General features: G+C 37.6%; 1 protein-coding gene across 14 annotated transcripts in view; it reads left to right on the forward strand.

Moving 5' to 3' along the window:
* Positions 1 to 17,581, forward strand: part of LOC131227301 (DNA repair protein XRCC4-like) — a 66,516-nt gene extending 48,935 nt beyond the window's left edge. For 3 of the 14 annotated variants that reach the window (XR_009162177.1, XR_009162176.1, XR_009162175.1), the window contains exons 2-5: positions 13,214 to 13,356; positions 13,500 to 13,932; positions 15,009 to 15,131; positions 17,013 to 17,581. Coding sequence is in view for 1 of the 14 variants with exons in the window: in XM_058223073.1 (XP_058079056.1) it covers positions 15,009 to 15,131; positions 17,013 to 17,120 (231 nt within the window). In the remaining 13 variants the exon portion in view is untranslated. The other 11 variants (XR_009162183.1, XM_058223073.1, XR_009162180.1 and 8 more) reach the window with 10 other exon arrangements.
* Positions 17,582 to 26,198: the final 8,617 nt, after the last annotated feature.

Raw genomic sequence — 26,198 nt, forward strand, 5'->3', positions numbered from 1 at the left:
ATCGTGCTTCGGTCGTGTTCTGCTTCAGTACGCTTCTCGATTGTTCGGTCTACTTTTGGTCACCTCTCTGTTGAGGGTCAAATATTGCATATCGGACCCCAGTTATTGCCTGAATTTTTTCTAATTGATGGATTAATACTTTGAACTTGAAAAGCACTCCAAATATCTTGAAGATCTTTTCTTCCACATCCTATTTCTCGTACAATGCCACATGTCGCCCTCCTATTGGCTTTTTCTAGAATGACCAAAAATAGAGTACAATATCCCCCCCACCCCTCCATGTTGCTTCGCCTTTGGTAAAATATGAATGTGATGTTAATTCGTTGTTTGACATAATAAATGTGACTGCTCGGTCATATAAAAGTATTAATTTTACAATTTCGGTCATATTCGTCGAACTCAGTCATCTTGATCGGAAAATATCAAAGTCGGTCAACTTGTTAGAAAAACAACAAATTTGACCATCACGGTCGAATTCGGCTGTTTTGGTAAAAAAAAAACATTAAATTCGGCTATCTTGATTGAAAAAAGTCAAATTCAGTCGTTCTGGTCGAACTCGATTGTCTTGATTGAGAAACGAAAAATTTAGTCATCTTGGTCAAAGTCGGTTATCTTGATCGATAAACTGCAAATTCGACCGTCTTGGTTGAACTCGGCCATCTTAATCAAGAGACATCAAATTCGGCTGTCTTAGTTGAACTCAGTCATCTTAATCAAAAAAATGGTAAAATCAACCGTGACAATGGAGACTATCGGTCAATCTATTCCGAATATGGCGTATGGTTTACCGAGGTAGTAATACGGCTGAGAATTTGGCCTGCTACTTGCTATATCATTTGAATAATTTGGTTAAGATTCAAACGACGAGATTCGGCCATTGAAGGTGGTTCAGGGCCTACCTTGTTTTGTCTTCCATGATATAGTGGATTCCCAAGTAGGGGCTTCCCCCAAGTATACATCGGTTTCCTTCTTCAGAACAACATTCTTGACCTCTTGTTTCAGTCACCTAAATTCAACAGGTGGTTGAAGAAACCACACTTCTTGTATCGGAAGGGGCATATTTCATTGTGGAGGAGGTGTATTTCTTTGCAGAAGAGGTACCTGTAGTGTTGACTATGGTGTTGGCGTCACAGGTTGTACCGGTGGTGCTGGTGCTAGATTTTCGACAGAACTAGTATTGACCTGTTGTTGAGGCACTATAGGTGTTCTTTTGCCAAAGAGAGTCATCATCCTATTCATGTTTTCAGCATTACTGGTCATCCATCTGTCTAAATTTTTAGCCAAAATAAGTGAATATTTGACGATATGCTAAATTCCTCGTTGCCTATTGAGCATTCCAACCAACATAATCTCAATAGGATCTGTTCAACATCTTACTTTCACCTAACTTTCATACTGGCTCATATTGTACTACTATGAATATTCATACTAGCTCATGTTATAGTCTCATTGGGTATGCCAAAAATGTTGGCCGCTTGCTAAAATGGTTGCACAATCAGTGCATAATGAATTTTATGGCAACCAAGTAGTTTGAAGTCCCATCAGGCAAGCAAAAAATACTGGCACTTCGGTTTATTTTTTGTCATAAGCAGATATGTCAAATATGAAGGTATATGATCAGATTCTAAGAAGATCGGTCGCTTACTCAGCCACTTGCAGAATTTTATAACAATCAGGCAATAATCAAAGTGTGGGGTTCTTCCTTCGAAGTTGGGTTACTTTTTTCCTTCCATAAGAAAGGACTCTCATAATACTAGTGCAATCAAACAAAAAGAAAAATTCACAATCAGTCAAGAAGCAACTGTAAAAATGCAGCTCTTGAAAGAACTGCGTGATATTGGATAGAGAGTAAATCCAACGTATGAGCATAGATTTGGATTACAACTAAAGATTATAGCTAAAATTACTACTACTTGATTATTGCTATTCTTAGGATAAGCTGAGATAAAGTAAACTGATAGACTTAATTGGTTGCTTTTTATTGTTAGGATTGTGTTTTGAGATTTTTCTTTGTTGCATTCCTCTACTATTTATAGAGTTCTATTGCATTTTGTTCTTCCAGATATTTCTTTCATTACTGCAACGGTTACAGTAATCGAAAAGCCTTTCTGGATCTTTTTCTTGTTACGTTCCCCCTTTTGTGACTGTTCCTCTTTTGTCGCCTTTTATGATTGTTCCTCTTTTGTTGTTCAAGTTTTGTATCTCTCGGTTGCCTTCCATTTCTGGATGCTCGACCGTGCTTCGGTGTAACACCCCAGTTTTCGTAACCCAAGTATCTACTCGTTTTCTGAAATCCCGAGTGTTAATATTAAAAGTTAAAGTTTAAATTTAAACTATCTTGTCAATATTCAGAGTTGGCAGCAATTACTAGCTAAGTAAAACGTGCATTGAGTAAAAGTTTTCCATTCATAATAAAAATCCAAATGTAGTGCTCATATAGAACTTATACAACCCAAATGCCAAAAGTATACTAATTTGAAATAGAAATCTATTAACTAATAATAAAGCTCAATATGCTCCACTGGGACCTTGCTTAGCTCCCCAACTACCCTATCCTTTCTAGCAATCAGGTGAACAACGTTGGCTTGCTCTACACCCGTATCAATTGATATGTTTTGATATCGTTAATGACTATCATAGTGAGAAAATATCCTTTAAGATTTCACACCCAACATTTATAATTAAGTATAGTTCGCAAGACATAGAACGATATATATTTAACAATGAAATTCTAATTCATTATCATATACACAAGAATATATCCAACCAACATAATTTTACTATTAAGAAAATGTGGTAGAAACCGCAATATGAGTGAAAAAAATCAAGATAATTAGATAACTAATATGTGACCTTGTACTTCACCCGGAAATCATATTGTATATGAACTTTGCAAGGTGATTAGAAAATCAACAAGTGAACTTCCGCTTCACTAGGAAATCATATGAATCTACACAGGGTAAATAGAAAATTAATAAATGAACTTCAGCTTCACCCAAAAATCATATGGAACTCTGCGATGTGACTAAAAAATCAACAAACGAACTTCAGCTTCACCTAGAAATCACAATACAATTGAACTCCGCAAGATGAATAAAAAAAATCAACATGTGAACTTCGGCGTCACTCAGAAATAATAAGAAAATCTACATAATGACCCAAAAATCAGCAAGTTTATACAAAATAAACAATCAAAGCCACAAAAGGGCAAATATTCCATCAAAGCCATATATGAAAAATATTCAATCAAAGCCACATAGGGCAAATAGCCCATTAAAGAATGCGATAAAAATGGGTTATCCCCAAAAGCCACATAGGCACAAATAATCCGCAAGATGGTAAGTCCACAACAAATTTTATTTAATCTACCAGACAAAAATGGTCACTAATTCAAGGACCTCCAAAATATCATCAAGTACTCACAAGTGGCAAATATCTAATTAATTAATAAATTTTCAACTTGAGATAACATGTAGCAATCATATCATTCATTCTTATTAGAATTAAAGAGGCATGTCAATTATCCAATACAAGAGTCAATTGCGTAATAGATTAGTATGTTCATGTAGTGAGACAAGTAGATTAATCAAGTAACTTAAGAGGTTCTATATACAAGGAATTATATAATCATTTATAACAAGATTAACTAACTTAGGTGGAAAGCTCAAAGGAGGAAACCTCACCTCGATTAATACAAGACAAAATCAACTCGAATCACCCTAATATGCATAAATCCAACTCAGTATCTACACCAACCTGACTTGGACTCGACAAGATGGATCTAAAGTAGTCTTTAACGATTTTCTACATTCAATAAATATAAGAAAATCAATAACCTATATTAATTTTTAATCAATACTAATAGAATGCAACTAGTGAGTCGACTTATTTCGATTCGAAAGGGAATTGATCTAGGTGTGGAAATGTTAATTTCACAACTCACAATATAATTACATAATTTAATCCTAGATTGAGTAATAATCATTAGAAGATCAATGTACCTTAACCAACTCAGTTAATCTTGACTCGAGTTCCAACTCGGCCCGGACTTAATTGAGAATTGGTTCTCCTAGGCTTGACAAGGTTATGATCTGACCAACCCGATCTCAATGCTTGCTGAACACCACACAAGTCCAATAGATCAAACTCAGTCCTGCTAGAGCTTGATTCAATACGTGAGGTGTGATGACTCAGCAAGTCAACTCGCTAAACCACTAAGTCCGTCTTCTTCTTCCTCTTTTCTCTTCCTTTTTCTTTCTTTCCTCTCAAAATTCAGGTCTAGCAGGGTTACTGGACCCAATCAGGTTCGACTTAAAAATTGCACCAAGTCCTAACTTGGTATCTTTCGATTTCTTTTTTGCTTTTTTGCTTTCCTTTCTTTCCTTTCTTCTTCTCTTCATCTTCTAGCAACCAAGCTGAAATTAACTCAGTGCGACTTAACCTGAATTGAGCTGACTCAATGCAACACAACTGGATTTAGAGTCCTATCTTCATCTAGTTGGAAAATAATTCATTAAAATCCATATCTGAACTTCCTTCGATCCAGTCTCAAGAGATGAAAGATATGAGGATTAGAGTTGATTCTATCACAAAACCAAGCCCATGAGACAAAGCAAACAACAAAATTAAACTAATCCACATCCAATATAAGGGATGTATGAATGTTATGAAGGATTCTGTCATCCAACTATGCCCAGGAGACGATGGTGAATAGCAGGGTTCCCAAATTTATAATTCCTATAATGTCAAGGACATGCTCAGAGCCATCGCAGTTCCATTGTAATTTAAGTCACAATAAACCATTAAAGACTAAAAACATTCCTATTAATCAAACTGAAATCAAAGAGAGTTCAATAAACATGAATCAAAGCTATAGAAAAACCCCATCACGCTACAAGCTTCACCTCTTAGCCCTAGCTAAGAGGTTTAGCCAGACATAATCAAGCTAAATCTCTTCAAAGAAAGCATAAAAGGAAAAGAAGAAAAACTAAGAAGGAGGGAGAAAAACTCCCTAGCCGATGTCCGCTTCCACTCTCTCTTATGCTCCCACACTCCACATGTCAAAAGATGATCCTTCATCTCTCTTTCTCTCTCCCTTATATAGAACCTGGAAGTCGGTTCTAGACGGTGGAGAAGAGGTGGTGCGTGCCTGTGGAGTTTACGCAGCAAGCTTTCACGTGTACAGCCACAAAACGCACAACACTTGCATTTGGTGGATTTTCAGGATGGCTGTACAGCCTGTCCTTGGTATCTGCCACCTTGGTAAGGGTTTGCCCCACCTTGTTGAACTTCTGGATGGTTCGGATCAGCCATCCGATCACATCCATGCTCGTACAATACCCTGCAAGTTTCGGTTTTCCCGGACGTGTGATGGTGCAAAATTTATTACACTGAGATTCTTGGTGGGCCCCACATTGATGTTTTCAGAGAGATCCACCACGTTCATTGGATTTTTGATGTGATTTCAGTTGGAAAGGAGTGGTTTTGGTCAAGTTTTGGTGCGACCTGCTGTATCAAATCACCCCATCATTCATCCTGCATTTGACGACGATCTGTGTGTGTACGTGTGTATGGGGCCAAAAGGTCACCATGGGTACCGTTGAAATTCTCTCCTAGACGAAATGGACGGTTCAGATTGGGCATTTGGATCATGATGGTGGCCCATTGAGATCCGCGTTGAAGAAGGATCGGGTCAGCGGGATTGTTGACCGGATCTTAGTCCAGTGCACGTCCAGTGCACGTGCGCACTGTGTATACACAATGCACATGTGGCATCCATTGTGATGTGTATACAAAATCTACTCCATCCAGCCGTTTTGTCTTCTCATTTAAGGGGTTGAGATCAAAATTGAAGCATATCCAGATATCAGGTGGGCCCCAGATTGATGATTTATGGGTTGATCTATCAGTTGGGCCAGTTCCACAAGGATCCAATGGCTGAAATTTTGTGTACGGTTAATTTATGGTCCCTAGGCCATGGAGCCATAGGGAGAGGAGTTTAGATGGGTTTCAAACTCCTCCGCCCTCTTCATTATAAAACAGGGTTGGGTCCCCAATCCAACACCACCAACAAAAGTTACAGCCTCATCATAGCTTCTCTAAAGGGTGTAAGGAGAGGAAGACTCCAACGATCCTATCTACAACAATGATGTCTCAATCAGGTACGCCATGTATTCAATATTCTTAATCTCCATGTCCGATGCACAGCTCGGTCTTTGCTATTCCGCATTAAGAAAACTAATAGTTGGTATTAGAGCCACTATGCATCTGGAAAGGATGATCCAATACAATAATTCCAGAGATTGGGATTTCGAATTCGAACCCCAAATCGACATAAATCAAGGTATTCGAATCTTGAATCCCAAAATCGGGACTACATATTAAAACCCCAAATCCAGTAACAAGATTGGGGATTTCATATTGGAATCCAATTTCTGACAGTAAGGATTCGAATACCAAATCTAGAAATTAGGGATTTGATTCTATTATCAATCCATTGGGGATTTCATTTTACCAGAAATTGGGGATTTTAATTCCCAAAATACAGCAATTAGGGATTTTATATTTCATATCAGTCGCTAAAAATTTGGAATTCCCAATTCAGAAATTAGGGCTTTCGATCCCTAAATCAAGATATTTGGGATTTCAATTTGGGAAATCAAGAATTACAATACAAAAATTCATGCTATTAATTTGTATTCTTAAAGATCCAACATTTAATGTTAGGTTTTTTTTATCATGCCCTTACCTATTTGCTTCATGGAGGAAGCCATGCTTGAGAGCAACACCTGAGGTGCAGCTGCCATTGATTTCGGCTACCTATTACTGTTTTCAGGGGATCGCTTAACACCTCAACTTATGGATTCTCTCTTTTGCTCCTACGGAAGTTCTTCTTCTTGCAGCGAGTGGAGCTAGCCCATTAGATCGAGTAGCGAGAGTTGTTCTTCTTCCTACAGCGAGTGGAGCTTGCCCATTAGATCGAGCAGCGCAACAAAATCCCCTTAGGGCTTTCGTTTGATCTTTTGTTCGGACCTACGCCCAAATTCCCTTTATATTTAATCGGGTTCGAGGATCCGTTTAGGATCCGATTAGGACCTATTCGGGTCTGCAGATCCGTTTCGGGTGTGGATCTGATTTGGGTCTATTCAGGCATGTAGATCTTGAGTGGGTTGTCCAGTGGGCCTGCTTTCACTTCAGATCTTTGTACGGGCCCTGTCTATGGGACCTACCAAATGGGTCAGAGCCCATTTAGAGCTTGTGAGTGGGCCGTTTGTCTCTGGGCCATTTCAGGCATAATGGAATGGGCCTGGTCCTTGGGCCTGTGCCTATTCAGAGTCAGGTCTTAGGGCTGATCGCCTTATCACATGGGTCCTTGACTGGGCCTAATTTTTATGGGCCATCCAATTTTAGTTCGCATTCATGGGCACACTCTAGTTATTTTTGGGCCCAATTAAGGCCTGGTGATTGACCATATAAAGCTCTTATTCTAGGTCCATACTATTTTAATTCAGCCCAACTCAAGGAATGTTGATTGCTCATTTAATGTTTGGATTTTCCCTTTAAGGCCTATTTTGGGATCCGTTGCTTAGATCTGAGCCGTCTATTTAGTTTAAAATGAGCGTATAATCTAGATCATTCACTAGATGGGCAATAAAGAATATGGAACTTTCATCATGTGGATCTTAAGTATTAGATCTGAATTGTCCATCATATGGACACTAATGTAAGGATCTAATCATCCATCTGAATCGTTCCATGCCAACTGTCTATCGTGTGAATGTTAAAGGTTAGACTTATAATGCTAATTGAAGATGACTAGATCATATAGAGTCTTGATTCGGCTTAATTGTGGGCCCATTACTCATCTTTTAGGAGTTGATATAGACCATTAGAATGAGGTGGTGAAACCTACCCATCCATTTCTCTTTAAGGTTCTTCGTTTTTCCCCAAAGATCAATATCAACCGCCCTATGGGCTAAATCAGACTAATTTATATACTTAATCTATTGAGGGCAGGATTATAATCGCAATCCTAAGTCAAAATTTATGGGATTAAATCTGGTTGTGTTAGCCACTACAGTGACCTGATCAACCGGTGAAAATTTTCACAAATCAAAACTTGTGATATTGGAAATTCAGTTAAAGGATTGCATTTAGTTGCGTTCACGTTTCATGCGAATGATGACAAAAATAAAAATGATCATCGTTTGGCAGGAGCATGAACGGAGTGGAGTAAATGGTGCTTATGATGTAAAGCTAAAAGACTCATCTTACCCGTAGGTGTTGAGTGTCTCGGATTTACATAATTAGCATTGCTTAACTTCATGTTCAGGAGGGTCACTTGCATATTAACATTACCTCCCATAGGAGGAGTGATGATGATATAACTGATTCTCACCAGGATCAGATGTTTAGGCCCATCTTCATCTTGGATAGTTCAGTTGAAAGCCTCAAATCAATTGAATTGATAAGTTTGCTTGATATTTGGTTTTATTCATAAATTGTTCTATGTAAATCAATCTTCTTATGTGAGTATATTTTAAAAGCTTAAATTCCAACTCAAATGCATCGAGTTCCCATCCTAAACGAGTCTGATTGTGTTCAACGGATAAAGGCCATAAAGACAATCCTGGGATGATTACATTTGGAGATTACTTTAGAAAAATTGTAAACTGTCAAAATCCTTTGAAAACAGTCAGAATATTGATCTTGTTACCTCAAGACATGTACCTGGACATAATGAAAAAAAAAAAAAAAAGGAAACATGGTTCTAACAAGGGATCCTCAGGACCTCATGGTCCTCCAGGTTCTCTAGTTGAAAACCGACTTGGGAATGAATCAAACTGCAAGCGGGCTAAAGTTAATAATTGCTTCTTTTGCAAAAGCCGGGCCATTAAAAGAATGATTGTGTATAGTATAAGCAATGACTCGTAAAGAAGGGTAATAATTTTTTTCTAGTCTGTTTTAAATATAATCTAACTGATGTGTCGGTGAATTCTTGGTGGATAGATTCGGGAACCACTATTCACATATGTACTTCTATACAGGACCTGCTACAGACCAGGCCACTAACTGATGCAGAACACTCAGTATACGTAGGCAATGGTGTTAAAGTCAAAGTAAAGGCAATTGAAGTCTATAGACTTAGGTTAGAGTCTGTTTGTTTATTAGATTTAGTAGATACATTTTGTGTGCCTTCTATAAGGCACAATCTAGTCTCTATTTCTCGTTTGGATAAATTGAGATATTCATTCCAATTTGAGAATAAAGGATTCTGTATTTACCTTAATTCGATTAAAATTGGCATCGACTCTATGGTGAACAACCTATACCACCTAGACTTGATTGTCTCACATGTCCAAAATGTTAATGGCTCGTATGGAAATAAAACAGGATCTAAACGTAGACTAGACTATGAGAATTCTTCCATGTTGTGGCATAGGTGACTGTGTCATATATCTCGTAAGAGATTGGACTGGCTTGTACAAGAAGGAATTCTTCATTTTCAAGACTTATCTGATTATAAAGTGTGCATTAATTGCATTAAAGGAAAATAGAACAGAACCAGAAAGAAAGGTGCAACAAGGAGTATAGGACCCTTAGAAGTGATATATACAGACATTTGTTGATCATTCCCTATAGCATCATGGAGTGTACACAAATATTTTATCACCTTTATAGGTGATTGTTCTCGTTTCGGGTACCTCTATCTTATCAGTTAAAAATCAGATGCCCTGGATGCTTTTAAAATTTATAAGGCTGAAGTTGAAAATCAACTCGATAAAAGGATTAAAGTTGTTAGATCTGACCGTGATGGCAAATTTTATGGTAGATATGACGAATCAAGTCACAATCCACGGCCATTCGCTAAATACTTACAAGATTATGGCATTATTACCCAGTACACCATGCATAGGACTCCAGAGCAAAATAGTGTAGTTGAAAGACGTAATTGCACCCTTATGGACATGGTACAAAGCATGATAAGCAATTTGACAGTTTCTAGAACCTCTGTGAGGTGACGTAATCAAAACTGCAGTTCATATCCTTAACAAGGTTCCTGGCAAGGCTATAAGTAAAACCCTTTTTAAGTTGTGGAATGGGAGAAAGCCAAGTCTCCGATATTTAAATGTTTAGGGATGTCCTGTTGAGACTAAAGTTTATAACCCGCATGAAAGAAAGCTCGATCCCAGAACCATAAGTTGTTTCTTTATAGAATACCTGAAAATATTAAAAGGTTATCGATTCTAATGTCTTTCGCACTCTATCAGGATCGTTGAGACTGAGAATGTCAAATTCATTGAGGACACTGAAATTAGTAGGAGCACGAACATTAGGAAATTTATATTTGAGGAAGAAATGACCGTAACTCCAGTCATAGTCACTTCAGATCACATGGATATAAATGGTGTAGTCAAGCTTGAAGTCACTATAAAATACCATGATGAACCTCCTATACAACCCACTGATGAGGGAAATCAAAATCACACCTGAGATGCAGAGCCATTGAGAAGATATGAAAGAGTGAGAATACCTGTAAATCGAGATGATTACATCGTATATCTATATGAGCACGAGTTTGACATAAGAGTGGAAAAGGATCCTAAATCTCTTGTACAAGTCAAGCAAAGTGTTGACCTTTCTCATTGGATCAATGCCATAAAGGATGAGTTAAAATCCGTAAGGGATAATAAAGTGTGAGATCTTGTCGAATTACCCTCAGGAATAAAGTTGATTGGTTGTAAATGAATATTTAAAACTAAGCGGGACTCCAAGGGTAATGTCGAAAGATATAAAGCCAAACTTGTTGCCAAGGTTTTTAATCAGCGTGAAGGCATTGACTTTAAGGAGAGTGATTAAGAAGACATGAAAGAGAGAGAATGCCTGTAAATCGAGATAATGACTCTTATAGCTCATATAGATTTGGAGAGACATTAAATTGATGTAAAGACATAATTTCTCAATGGGGATTTGAACGAGAATGTATACATGTTACAACTTAAAGGTTTTGTAGCCTATGGCTCAAAACATTTGGTTTGTAAACTGATCAAGAAATTTATCTATGAGTTGAAACAGTCGTCACAATAGTGGTACCTAAAGTTTCATAAAGTGATTTCCTCATATGGCTTTGTGGAGAACACTGCAGATGAATGTATCTACATTAAAATCAATAGAAGTAAGTTCATTATGATGATTTTGTATGTTGATGACATTCTATTAGCTAGCAGTAACAACAGGATGTTGAACGACACCAAGAAATTCTTATCTCAAAGATTTGAAATAAAGGACCTTAGTGACGTCGCTTATGTTATTGGCATTGAGATTTGTCATGACAGATCTCGTGGACTGCTCAGCTTGTCACAGAGGGCTTACATTACTAGGATACTCGAAAGGTATGGCATACAAAAATGTGATCTTGGACAGTCTCCCATTGTAAAGGATGATAAATTCGACCAATTCAAGTGTCCCAAGAATGATTTGGAAAAGAATCGAATGAAGGAACTTTCGTACGCATCAGTAATAGGAAGCATCATGTAGTTATCTCATGGCCTCTGGGATAGGCATATCGACCAGCTATTGCAACGGGCCCAAACCGGTCCAATTGTGGGCCCACAAGTTGAGGTCTCCCTTGCCCACCTGCCATTGCACATTTTCTGCCAGAGTGGGGAGGAAAACTCTAATTTTTCACCAAATGGGGGAGGAGTTGGGAGGAGAGGAATGCAGGACATCCGAGGTAAGGTCCTCCTAATGTTTGGCCCGCATCAGGGCCGCCCAGTGACAGGCGTTGTCACCATATTTAGCAATCCAGGCCATCTTCATTCTAAGGGCATCCATGACTTCTTTCAGACGATGAATCCCCAACCCCCCTGCATCGGTTGGTCGAGCTGTTTTTTCCAAGCAATCCAATGCAGCTTGCATTTGCCATCAGCCCAGCCCCAACAAATTTTTACGAATCCCCTTTGAAGATCATGCAAGAGGCTGGAGAGAATATCCGTGGCAACTAGAGTGTGGATAGGGACGCTTGCAAGCACATGGTTGATCAAAGTCATCCTGCCAGCCTGGGATAGAATACAGCAGTTCCAACCTATTATCCTATATTTGATTTTCTCAATCAAAGCTTGAAAGTAGGCCTTTTTCGGTCTGCCTTGGAAGATAGGGACCCCCAAGTATGTGAATGGAGCAGTTCCTTTGTTGAAGCCTAGGATTTTCTTTGTAGCCCGGATGCGAGATGGAGATTGCCCAGCCGAGAGGACGAAGAAACTCTTCTACTGGTTGATTTTTTTGGCCCGACGTCTTCTCATACCTGTGAAGAAAGTTGACAATCTATCTAAGGGACTCGCAGCCGCCATTGGCAAAAAGGATTGTGTCGTCAGTGAAAAGGAGATGAGACACCATTGAAAAGGAGATTGCCTAATCCAATCTATTTAAGGCTGGATTGGCTTGCTTTTACTTGTAAAATGAAGCATTTGTAAGCATTTTTGGTTTTATTGTCAGTAGAGAAATCAAAAGCCTGAATCAGGTTCTCTTGTATCATGTGAAACTACATTTTTAAAAAATGAAAACCTATTTATTTTATTAACAACGAGGAGAATACATAGAAGAAATTAAAGAATTCTAAAAATTGTAAACACCCCACATAGGGCTGATAAGTAATACTAAGAAGTACAAGAATGGGTGTGGAAAATATATTTGAGATTTTCAATGCAGAATTTATTGATTTTTTAAATGTTAAATACACGCCATGTTTTTGATAGACACGCTCTGTTTTCCTACTTTTAGTAATGGTGTAATTGGGGGTAGAGGAGTGTCTCAATTTATAAAATTATATATATAGGAAGAAATGCTCACACACAACTAGTTGGACCGTCCAACTAGTTGTCCGAATTAAATGCTAATTAATGTTAATAAATGATGTATATGGAAAAGTTAATTAAAGAGGGAAAGGAGTTGCTGGCTTGGGATGGCCCCACCATGGCTTGTATGTAAAATCCACCCCAGCCATTAGATAAGTCACCCCATGCTTAGATTTTTTTTAATGTTAAATACACCTCATGTTTTTCATAGACACACTCTGTTTTCCTACTTTTGGTAATAGAGTAGTAGGTTGTAGAAGAGTGGGTCAATTTATCAAACATATAGGCTATAGATATCAGCTCCATTATTATTATTATTTATTAATCAATTTTCTTTTTCTTTTTTAATTGGGGGTCAGCGTCAGAATCAGAGGCCTCCAAGAGGGCAGATCAGTGGGACCAGCCGGTTACAGAATACATTGAGGCCGCTGAAGGATATCTCGGGTATCAACAGCCAGGTTCGGTGTACCGATTCACAGATGCTGGGAATGGTGACAAAAGAGTCGGCAATCCTTGCTCTTTTCTTTGTATCTGTTTCATTTCAATTAGATATGTCTTTGGATGGAAGAACGGATGTCAGTAGTCAATTTGGCATGTGGGCCTTGATCAACATCAAATACATGCATGGTATTTGTTGTTTGTTAGATGGAGTTGATACTCATGTGCAATGTCTGTACTTGTCATGGACATTTAAGAAGCAAGGAGTAAAGTTAGAATGGTGATAGAGATGCTAGCCTTCATCTGAGAGTAACCAAACTACAACTGTAATCCTGGATTTTCTTATGAATGCAAATATATGACTGATTGTGACCCCTTTCATCCTTGATAGCCATCCATCAGTTTTATTTAGTTTTATGTTAACGTTTTCAACTTTCTGTGAACTTCTGTATTTTTAATCCTTTTTTGGCTCTTTTGAAGTTTGCATATAGAGTTTGTAAGTCTACATGCATGTAGAAGGCAGCTAGCTATACACGCCACACTTGATAGCATTACAAATTGATATGAGATCCAATCCATCCATCGAAGGTGTAACATTGTAGATGCTCTCACTCAATAATCAGGTCGGTCCACTTATCAGGTGGGCCATTGAGCCAGAGGATCGGTAATAGTGCTGGGCATGGGATGACTTGACTCGGCAAACTCGACTTGTCTGACTCGTTCAGATCTGACTCAATCCGAACCAAGTGGGTGAGTCAATCCAAATAGAGTTGACTTCATTGAATCTGAACTCACAACGAGTTGAGTTCGAGTCACCCAGTAACTTGACTTGATCCGAAATCCAACTCCGTACTGACTTGACTCGATCTGAAATTCAACTCGCACATATCTAATAAAAAAAACTCAGATCTGAGATGCCATGTATCTGATGGAGAGGCTGCAATTCTAGCAAGTGAATCTAGGCTTTGAGTCATGATTTCAGCCTGTGGTTTCAATCCAACGTGTCTTTTGGATCTCTGTTCTCAAAAGTAATGGAAATCATAATTGATGGAATTTCACTGCATTGCTGTGTGGAATTTATTGTTCTTCTGGCCTAAAATTCTGAATTCACTCCTCAGGTGGGTCATAGTGTAAAAAGATGTATGGCTAGAAAAAAAAATGTTTTAGTTGTCCATTTTTTGTACATTCTGGCCCACTTAGGAGTGAAAATCGTTTTTTTTTTTTAATAGTTAAAATACCTAATCAGTGTAGCCCACCTCATGGAAAGCTTAGATCCCATTAACGGTCGCCGTATTGGCACATGATGGACAGCACTCTGCACGCATATGAGTTTTAGCAAATCCCCATACAGGCCTCTCCTCATCTTTTCTTGGGAGCAACATTATTTGAATTATTTTCCAGTTAATAGACATGAAGAGTTTGACTGGCATGGAGTAGTTGGAATTTCCAGCATTTCTTGGGCATTCATCCTAAGGGAAGGGGTTTCTGCATCAGTTACCTTCATCAGAATTCATGGTTTCAATCCAACGTGTCTTTTGGATCTCTGTTCTCAAAAGTAATGGAAATCATAATTGATGGAATTTCACTGCATTGCTGTGTGGAATTTATTGTTCTTTGATTATTTCTTTGCTTTTCCATGAATTATGTTTGTAGAGACTATGGATTTCTGTTATATACAGTGTCATGTGACATGTTTAATTGATTGATATTATGTAGGAAGAAGTTGTTAGCAAGATGCAGTCATTTGAGAGATTGAAAGCTGAAGCTGAAAAATGCTTAGCACAAAGTGAGAAGTTTAAATATGAGAAGGCAGAATTTGAATCTGCTGTCCATGCAAAGGTGTGATTTGGGTCCTGCATTTCCAAAGATTATAGTTTGATTTTACTTGATATTCTATTTCAGCTTAGGAGTGTTTTTCCTCTTCAATAATAATCCTAAACCTACTAAAACAACAACAACAACAAAACTAATAATGTTTTTTAAAAAAAGGAAAAGTTATGTGCTCACAGTGTTGCACCATGTGCTGGCCCACACATTCCCCAACATCAATAAAGGCAGCAAGTTTTATTAGGGCCATTTTAAATGCACTTACTTGAAAGGGTTTTTTGCGAAAGCGGCGGTTTCAAGCCTGCCTTTTTGGTAATTTAAAAGACAAAATATCAGATTTGGTTTTGTTGAATCGGCCATCTCCTGACGGGTGTATTTGTATACACAGAATCTGTGCGGAAATGGAAATTACATTCCACTTAAATGACATCTAGGCTGTTTGCATGGATTTCACAATGTAATTATCACACATTCACTGTTAAGATTCTCTGGCATACGAAACTACAGTATTGTTGTCTAATAAATATGAAGTTTCCACTCGCTATGCAAATAGGACCCCTAAATATGGAATTCATTTTTCAACAGTTTTGCATGGAAACAACCTTTATTTTCCCCATATTTTTCCTTTGGATTCGTCATATCCAAACACACCCTTAGGGAGATTGACACCTCAAACTTATCACTCTTGCAAAGTCAATGCAGAAGGCCTTTGAGGCTTGTGGCCGGGACCTAGGCACATGATTCTTGAAAGATAAGTAAAAGGATATATTAATCTTTGCTGTGGCTATTGCTACCCCTATTTTATTATTTGATGAACTCCTTAGAGGCTTTCATACCCCAATTTCACCCCCTCCAAAGAACATATACTGGCATGTATAGAGAACAAACAAACCTGTATCAGGTGGGCCCAATAGTGTAGATGGCCTTATCCAAAAATCAGGGCTGTCAGTGAAAATGATGGGCAGCTTAAAAGGAACTTCAAGTGTCCCTTCAAGCTGTCCACTTTTTCTGTTCATGTGTGGTGCAGCATCTGCCTGTCATTCATTAGTAGCACTTGCAAACCTTGAACTACCTATAAAGTAGCAATATGGTGGCAAACCATCTTGCGTGTAGTGTGGATGGCAGATAACAAGATGTAAAATTCCATTTCAATTTTATTACTATTATTATTATTTTTTTATTTTTGTGCTTTCATGTGATTTGTTCTTGAGGAGAAGATCGTGAGCACCGACAGTTAGTGGACACCTCTATCAGTACAAATAAGTATCCTGACACACTTGAAATGGATTTTGAAAATCCCATTTCAGAATATGAAAGATAGCATTTTAGTATACATGTTGAATTCCTGCCCGCCTTGTCTGGGCAGTGAGAGCTGTGAAGTTGGGCATTGCCCCTTTATTCTTTATCAGATTTATCTTTGATTTGTAATCATTGTCATGAAAGATAGCATTTTAGTATACATGTTGAATTCCTGCCCGCCTTGTCTGGGCAGTGAGAGCTGTGAAGTTGGGCATTGCCCCTTTATTCTTTATCAGATTTATCTTTGATTTGTAATCATTGTCATTATAGTCACTGTTGCTTTTATTCACATTGATCTTTTAGGCTGCCTTTGGATGCACAATCAAATTGAAATGCAAACATTCAGTTTAAATGTTTCCTAGTATACATAATAAAGAGTTTCTCTTAAAATTTGGAGACAGATCCTCAATATGTATGTGAAGAAAGGGAATTTCTATGTGATAGATTATCTCCACTTCAATAGACTGGTAAATAGTAATTCGATTAAACCGTGCATCCAAATGCATCCTTGAAATTTTGAGTGGCTAACCCTGCCAATGTTCATGTTTTGTCTTTCCTTTTTTTTTTTTTTTTTTTTCCCCTCTTGGTTTCTAGTTTGTTGGGGCCTTGAATTCCAAGAAAGTGAAATTCCGTGAGCTCCGAGATCAATTTTCAAAACTCAAAACTAGTGGGAAATTGCTGCAAAAAGAGGAAGTCCACTGACAGAACCGAGATATACAATGCAGAAGCAATGATGTGGAAACCAAGGAACAACCTGTGAAGAAGGATCCTTCCCGCACTTCAAAGAACACTACAACGATGACGTCAAAGGGTCAAAAGAGAAAAATGTGCTTGTAGCTATTGTCCTGACTGGCAAAAGTCTCATAACAAAATCCAACACGGATGTTTTTGTTTTTGTATCAGTGTTTATAGAGAAGTTATTGTTACAAATGCAAGTCAAAATCCCATAGGCATTTAAGTAGAGACCTTCAAAACCCAATATCTCTTTTGAGTGTGGCCTATTACTGACAAATTTTTAAGGGACTTTGAATGTCCTGTTTTGAGTACAAGGGATTGGAGAGAGGGACTGTTGAACTCGACCATCAAATAAAATTTTTAAATGATGGGAAGATCCTAACCATCTGTCTTGCAGTAAAAGAAGTATCAGGGGCGTTTGGAAGGTTGAGTTTGGAGTTTCAAGTAACCAAATCAAAGATTTTGTATGGCTGAGATTTTCATTCTGTCAGTTTTGTTTGGCAGTTTGGATTTTCAATATATGGAATCTAGAAACTGTCTTTGGATGACAATAGGGAAGGAGGTGTTGAGAGGAGATGCTGCCACTCTCCTTAACTAAGCGATCAAAAGAAAAAACATACGACAATCCTCAGGTTTTGCAATCTATCATTCATAGAGGGATTGAAAAGTGAGCCTTACCTCAGATTTCGAATCACCCAAATTCCTGGGTGTCAAACACTATTTTGGTTTGGAATTGGATTCCAAATTCGAAAAGACTGAATATTCAAGCTGTCAGACGACCCTTTGGGATCATCAGTTTTGTATGACTTTTGTGTTAGTTTGTTGATTTCAAGGGGTGAACGTTCTGACAATCAGTTTGGTTTGAGGATTACCAAAGCAATGTAATGGAAAGGCACAATGAGTATGAGTTCTTTTACCTATCTCTTGAAAACATTTGCATTTGACCATGGATTAATTGTAATGATGGCACTTTTTCATTACTTTAATGTTGTGGCATGGACCATGTATGCATGGCTGGGCTCATCAGATAGATGACTCTCGGTAATCAAACCATGGCCAATTCTGCAGATTAAGGGGTTAAAACACACTGCTTTCTTGTGAGGAATGTGACATGGAGATATGGGGCCCACCCGAATTTCCATCAGGGCATGATCTGATTGTGCTCGAATGATCCCCTACCAAACAGACCATTTGTTCCATTTATCCACATGGGTTTAAAACCTTTTGAGGATTTATGCCATGCATCTATCTGAAATGTTGGACTTTGAAGGTCCTTGTTGTGTTACTCGACATACGCATTGTGATCCAGTCCGTCCATATGGTGGATGGTACTGATCATCAAAAAATGTGCAGCAGTCATCACATCATGTCAGAAACTCTGGGAGTCAAGAGGAGTGGTGCAATCTAGCTAGCAGTATATTTTCATCTCCCAACTGCAGTGGGCCCCACAGGGTTGATGGCTGTCTTGGTCACTTTTTATATTATTGTAAGTGGACCATTGTTTATATACCTGAACAGGAAGATTTTCAGGGTATTTTGATATTTATCCTTTCACGTAGGTCAATCCAACATCGTGCCTTGTCAGGTCGTACTTAAAGAAAATCATCATCAGCTTCTTCTAAGAAAAAGATGCACATTGAATGAGATTTTGTAAAGGTCATCAAGTAAAGTCGCTACTTGAGAAAATCACCAGCAGATTCCTTTTAAGTAAAATAAAAATAAAAATTGCACATATATAATGGAATTACTGATCAATGAGGATAGCCAAGAGGATGTTATGGTCATCCCTATAGTCAGTACGAGGGGCCTTGGGAAGACCAAACTTGCTCAATTGGCTTACAATGACGAGACAACAGCATAGCATTTCGAGCTAAGAATGTGGGTTTGTGTATCAGATGATTTCAATGCAAAGAGGCTAACAAAAGTAATTTTAGAGTCTATTACCAATAGTAATTGGGATCTCGAAAATTTGGATTTACTACAATGTCACCTCCGAGAGAAGCTGAGTGGGAAGAAGTTTTTACTTGTGTTGGATGATGTATGGAATGAAAATCCCGAGAACTGAGATCGGTTGAAACCGTCTCTCAAAGGAGGTGATAGGGGTAGTGAGATCATAGTAACTACCCGTGGTGAAAAAGTTGCTTCAATCATGGTCACTCTTGCGAGGGTGTCCTTTTGGCGGCAAAGATGCTCAGAAGCATGATGTGCTTTAAAGCAGAGGAAAGAGAGTGGTTGCTTGTCAAAGAAAGTGAAATTTGGAATAAACTGTTGGAGGGTGTTTGTACAAACATTATGCATATATGAGAATCTTCGATGCCTGATTTTCTCTGTTTAATGTGGACTATTGGCCCATTTTTGTCACCACCCTTTTGCTTGAAGGCTGTTACTTGGAAGGACAGCATTGTCTAATTGATGTGACATTTATACAGTTGCATGTCAACCATAGGATCGAGCATGGATGTTTTTCCTGGCTTGTGAGTTCAGCAGCTGCTAGGCTTCCGTAATATGTTTCAGGAAGCCATGGTCACTTGCTTTTTGCAGCTGTATCCTTTTGTTAAGTTAGAAATGAATAAATGAATGTCTACTAGAAGGAGAGGTTGTATTTATTTAAGAAAGCATGTAAAATGGATATGTAGTCTAACTGTTATGTTTGTTACAAGTAATGATATGGGTTTTATGTGCTATATTTATGTTAAGTAATTTATAGGCCATTATATTCATCTCTCTGTTTGACCTTCTCTTCGTACAAATGTGTCTATGCCAAACAACTCTGATAAGAATAAAAAGTTTGGGGGGCAAATGCCAGATTACAGGTTTCAAGAATTTAAGGGATCCTAGATCACGCCTCAATCCCAAATTTGGTGGGCCCATGCCCTCCATGTCAGATTTATACCATCCCAAATCAAGTTTTCTAACACAAGTATTGATAACCACTGTTCCAAATCAGCGATATCACCGGTATCGCAGACCAATAGCCCTGGGAGTCTCTTTCTTTCTTTCTTTCTTTCTTTTTTTTTTTTTTCAAATATCGCCAATATATCAATGAAATTCCACTATTGTATGGCCGGTCAATAATATTGCCAAAATATTACTGCAAGCACTTTGTAATTTCTGCTATATATTGCCACTATCAATGATATTATTGCATGTACAAGGGAGAGTGTGCATAAATAGGAAAAAATTGCAAAAAAAAAACTTGAAAAATAGAAAATTTATTTATTTATTTTGAAAATTTTAGGTGATTTGGTTAGGAAGTGGATTTCAACCACTTTTGAATTTTTGTGAATCAAATTCCTCATTTTGGGGGAAAATTGAGAAGGGAAAAATTGCTAAAATAATAATAATAAGAATATATATATATATATATATATATATAGAGAGAGAGAGAGAGAGAGAGAGAGAGAGAGAGAGAGAGAGAGAGAGAGAGAGAGAGAGTTTATTTTAAAAACATTTTTGGGGATCTAGTTAGGGAGTGGATTTCAATCACTCTTTAATTTTCGTGAATCAAATCCCTTGATTTGGGGGGAAATATGGGAAAAAAGTGTCTAAATACTGCAAAAATCAGGAAAAAAATCTTTTAAAAAAGAATCCTTATTTTAAAAAAATAAAAATTTCAGGATGGAATATATTTTAGGCAAGGAAAAAAGTAGTTGAGGAGTCAAATCCATCATTAGCCTATCAGAATTGAAATTCGAAGGTAACCAAACTAGCCCTAAGAATCTGTAGTAATGTCCAACAGATCATCTATTAGAGTTGAACCATTATATATACTAGATCCAATGAAAAGTCTTAGCTGTTTGATATTTTGATATTCAGGACAGGAAAACAGGTATCTGAACCATCAGACATAGATCACCTACTTAGGAGCTAATCTTATTTGGAAATTCTATTATTCCAATTGGATATGAACCCATCATAAGTAGTCAAATTTTGATTTTCTACATCCTGTCAACTGCATTTCTATTATCTTTCAGTACATCAGACTATAAATTGAGAACTTCACAATGAGTGAAATATGAAGTGGAATCCTTTTATCAGAGAAAGCACATGGCTTGCAAAATGTGATGTGTGTCACGCCAATGCTCTCACATCTTTTCATTGGAAATAATGTAAACAATACATCCATACAAGTGCAGTTGAAGAGGTGGCAGGGGCCATCAATCTGTATCTTGAAGAGCTGATGCTAATCCCAGTAGCAGCAAATGCTAGTTAATAAACAACTAAGGCCGTGTTTGGTAGATGCGTAGAGATATGCATATCTAATACATGATCATTAACAGTGAATGTTTGTTTGAGTAGAGGAAGAAGCAGAGGTTGTCTTTCTTTTGAAATGCCTATTAAGCAGCTACCTAAGTCTATGTCTGTAATAGTATTAAAATGAATACCATTGAGGGAGAGCTTCCTTTTCTGTTCGAATATGAGCAGTCTAAAAGTATCCTGCATTGTCAAGGAAGGTGGTCTGCCACATTGATTGATTGACTCACAATAATACCTACTGCTTCTCCCAATTAGACCAGGTCGCCATGATTAGGACTCCAACCATGGCATAATCGGCAGATCCAAGATGTACTCCTGCAAAAGCATCATAGGGACTTCGAACATATATTGATTTTGCTATCAAAATGGTTATTAATCGATTGAGAAGTCCAATCCCAATATCTTGATTTCAAGGTTATGAAAGCAATAGCATTGGCAGCTTCTTGATGCTTTCCATGCACTTTTTTTTTTCTCTATCTAGTGACCCATTTTTCTCCCACTTGATGGAAAATAGAATATATTGTTTTCCATTCCGCATTATCACCATTTTCATTTGTTGGGCATTTCTACAATACCAAGAAAAGATGGCAGAAGCATTTCTCTCTGCTTTTGGATCAGCATGGAGAGAAATGCGATGCAAATTAAAGTAGAGATTATCTTTGCTGCAACTGATGGCCTTCCACCTGTTGCTTAGTCCATTCATGGATGGAGCCCATTTGGTTGCATTATAAGATAATCAAAACCACCCACAAGCTCACCCAAAAAAATAAAAAATAAAAAACACGCAGATGGGAGAATCCTAGCTACCCGATATTTTCTGTTGAATGTCGACTTCAGGCCAATTTTTATCATTATCCATTCGTTTGAAGACCATTACTTGGACACATAGGATCATCCAATGGCCCTGATATTTATACAATTTCTCATCAACCACAGGGTTCATGAAATTGACAGATCAGTTAGTCCACTCATGAGCCACGCGGCCTAATCAAGCAAGAGGGTGGGCTCCAAACAGAAAATGGACCAATAGACCTCTTAAAATCTATGCCAAGGGGCCATTTTTAGCACTATCCTTTTTCGTTGCATGCATGAATGTTTGTTTGAGTAGAGGAAAAAGGAGAGGTCTAATATTTTTCAGAATGCATATGAAGCGGCTACCCAAGTCTCTAGTATTTATGCGTCTTACAAGTAATCAAAAGGGTTAGTTTTTTGTGCAATACTTGTATGTTCAAGGAATCCATCTGCATTGTATTTACTGTTTGGTTGGTTATCTCTCCATTTACTCAGAATTTGCCAATGCCAAACAGTTGGGGCAGGCATACAATGTTTGGTGGGCCATTGCCAAAGCAACAGGTTTCAAGAATTTAGGGATCCTCCGAAATTGGGATTAAGGATTAAGCCTCAATCCCAATTTTGGTGGGCCCCATCCCTCCACATCGCATTTGTATGTGGAGTAGCATTTTCCTGGCTTAATCACAACCATAGATCATTTTTTTTTCTGAAACTTTGAATAATTGTGATTAAAGGGTTAAAACGGTGCTTTCTTGTTCTGGAGATATGGGGCTCACTTGAATTGCTATCAGGGCATGATCCGGATTGTGCCCCAGCTGTTCCCCTACCCAAACAGACCATTTGATCCATTTACATGTGTGTTTAACATTATGATTTATGCCATGCATCTATTGGAAATGTTGTAACTTGCAAGGTGATCCCGTCCATCCAACTTGTGGACCACACTTATCAGCAAAAAAATGTGACGTAGCTGTAATGTGATGTCTGAAATTCTGGGAGTCAAGAGGTGTGGTGCCATCGAGCTAGAAAGATACTTCCATCTCCCAATTGCGTAGACCTGGCAGGGTTAATGACTGTCTGGATCGCTTTAAATAGTTATATGGTGAAGAATCTATTACAGTTGCTTAAAATGAAACATATATAGGCAATAATAGAGGATAATATTGTACGTGATTTTACTGATCTTACTTGTATGTGATCTTTCTCCTTTCCCTTTGAAAATCTCTAGTTTGTTGTGGGTGTTAGCATGGAGATAGAAAAGGAATATGATTGCCCATTTATATTGAAGAGGGGCTGCATATCAGATTGTTAGGAATGTTTGATTATTGAGGCTTTGGGCTATGGCCCATCTATGGCAGGGCACATGAGATGAAGCATACATGTCACTGGTGGTACCTTAATTTCTCTCATCACCAAACCCAAGGCACAAAAACCAAACCAGATGCCCCGATTAGGGGACGTTTGGGTTGTAGGTTACTTAACATAAGCTACTTATGCCTCAAGTGGCTTATCTTAGTTTCTACTTATTAAGCATATATGTATGTTTGGTAAACAACACATTTATCAGCTTCTCCTCTCTTTTGTCTCTAGTGATGCCTCTCTTCAGAAACTTATGAAAAGTAGAAAAGCTAAAAAAAATAACTAAGTGATTAAGTAATTGACGTAGGGGAGGATGTGATGAGATCGGTCACCGTCTTTCTCGATCGATAAATACCTTGAATCCACAAGAGAATCCTAAATCCATGATAAGAAATAGAATTTTTAAGAAATTTTAATTGATATATATGTGTGTGTGTGTGTGTGTGTGTGTGTGTGTGTATAAAAGAGTTTAACATGTTTAAATAACTCTAAACATATCCTAAAATTGTAATCAAAGAGTCCTAATCAAATAAGGAAACAATTTCAGAAAAATGTGCAAATTTCTTCTGCCTGTCAACCTATCTAGTCAACAGGTCGAAACAACCAAAAAGTATCCAAAGATTTAAAACCAGAAATTTTGTGATTTTCAACCTATGACCCAATCTATCGACCTGTCGAACTGGGTCAGAAATCATCCAACAAGCAATCTGGAACAATATTTTGACTTGTCAAACAGTATTTCAACCTGTTTAAACTGACAAAAATCAGCCATCAAGCAATCTGGAATTTCAGGCGGAATTTTGACCTGTTACTACACCAAAATTCATATTTCAACCGTTCCTAAACCATATAGGAACATTTTTCAACCATTGTTATATAGGGTGTTGCAAAAGATTAGGGACGGTTGAAAACCGTCGTAAAGTTTCAATTTCGGAATAGTTTTCAATTGTTCCTAAAATAAAGCATCGCAAAAATTAGGGACAATTGAAAACCCGTCGCAAATTTTAGCACATTTCTAAATCCTTCATTTTTGGGAATGGTATTTTTCTTATTTAGGAACAGTTTGGAACCCTTCCTTATTTAGGAAGGGCCGGTAAAAGTCATGCACGTAGGCCAGTAATATATATATATATATATATATATATATATATATATATATGTATATATATATATATTTCTATTTCAATTCCCTTCAAAGTGAGGGATGCTATTAAGACCCTAAACAGACGTTGCAGTACAATTAAAAATTACCACAAATCCTATCTTAGTAATGTAATCAGGAATCCAAAGATTGGTTTTAGAAACCAAGTTTTGGAGATTGAATATAGAGACGGGATTACAAGACGTTGCTTTCTTGCTATGATGCATGAAGAAGGAAATTTGAACTTAAGATCTACCAACATCACCTTCTACATGGATTTGCTCCCCTCCCTCAATTCTTTCTAGCAACAATGAAATGTGAAGTGAAAAAAAAATGTAGAAGTAGATCTGAGAGTCACATTTCAATTCATCCAAAGATCAAACAAATAAAACCCAATTTAACTTGGGAAAAAACCCAATTCGGATAAGAAAGAAACAGATGCACCCAAATCATAGATTGGCGAGAAACCGATAAATATGGAGAAACCCAATTGAATAACCAAACAAACAAATGCTAAAAAACCATGAACCAAGTACTAGATTCAGCTCGGGGGAGAAATTTGAATTTAAAATCTAACGCCATTACCTTATATGAATTTTCTCCCTCCCTCTATTCTTCCCAATAACAAGTGAATGAGAAGTGGAAGGAAAAAATAGTAGATCTCATAATCTCTAGCCTGCTCAATTTGAGCCATCTTTTGAAACCTGCATAAGAGTAACAACCTGTGTTTAAGGCCTACAACAATTAATATTGGAAAAAAGAAAAAAGAAAAAAAGAATCATATTTCAAGTACAAGACGAAAAGATATGAAGTTCTAGCCATAGGTCACCCTTGAAAGCTGTTTTAGCGACTGCTGCATAAAACCTGTCCATAAAGTGTATTATCGCCAGATTGTATACATCCAGTGAATGTTGGAAATTACACAAGAGCAGTTTTAACTTACATCCCTAGAGTCATTACTGTCAAGACACCTGAAACATCAGCCCCATCTTGAGCCTAGCAGAAAAACATGGTAGACATTTTATGAAGTGGTGAGGATAAAAAATGAATCGTAAAATAGGTGCCACCTTTGCATCAAATCCATCATATTTTACTATTCTTTTTCCATTGATATGGTATTTGGCATGAAAGCAAGCGAAAAGAAAGAAAATTATGCATTCTGCGGAACAACACAACAACGTGCTGCCTTATAAAAATTAAAAAAAAAAAAAAAAATCATACAAACTAACATAAAAGCATCACATAAGACAATTTAGAAACCTGTAGCCAAAACCCAAAAGCTGAAATTTATAGGAGTTGGCCTATGTATAAAACTTGGAATTCAGGTGCACTAAGAGAATATATGATCTTCATCTAGGAATAGATTCAAAAGTAGGAAGTAACCTAACATAGAAAACCAATTAACTGTAGCCTAGTAAAAACAGATGGACTGATAATTCAAGAAAGAGAATAATGATTAAGAATGAAAAAGGTCTTGTGCAAATAATTCAAGAATA

This window comes from Magnolia sinica, chromosome 15 (assembly GCF_029962835.1).
Source record: "Magnolia sinica isolate HGM2019 chromosome 15, MsV1, whole genome shotgun sequence".
NCBI classification, from domain to species: domain Eukaryota; kingdom Viridiplantae; phylum Streptophyta; class Magnoliopsida; order Magnoliales; family Magnoliaceae; genus Magnolia; species Magnolia sinica.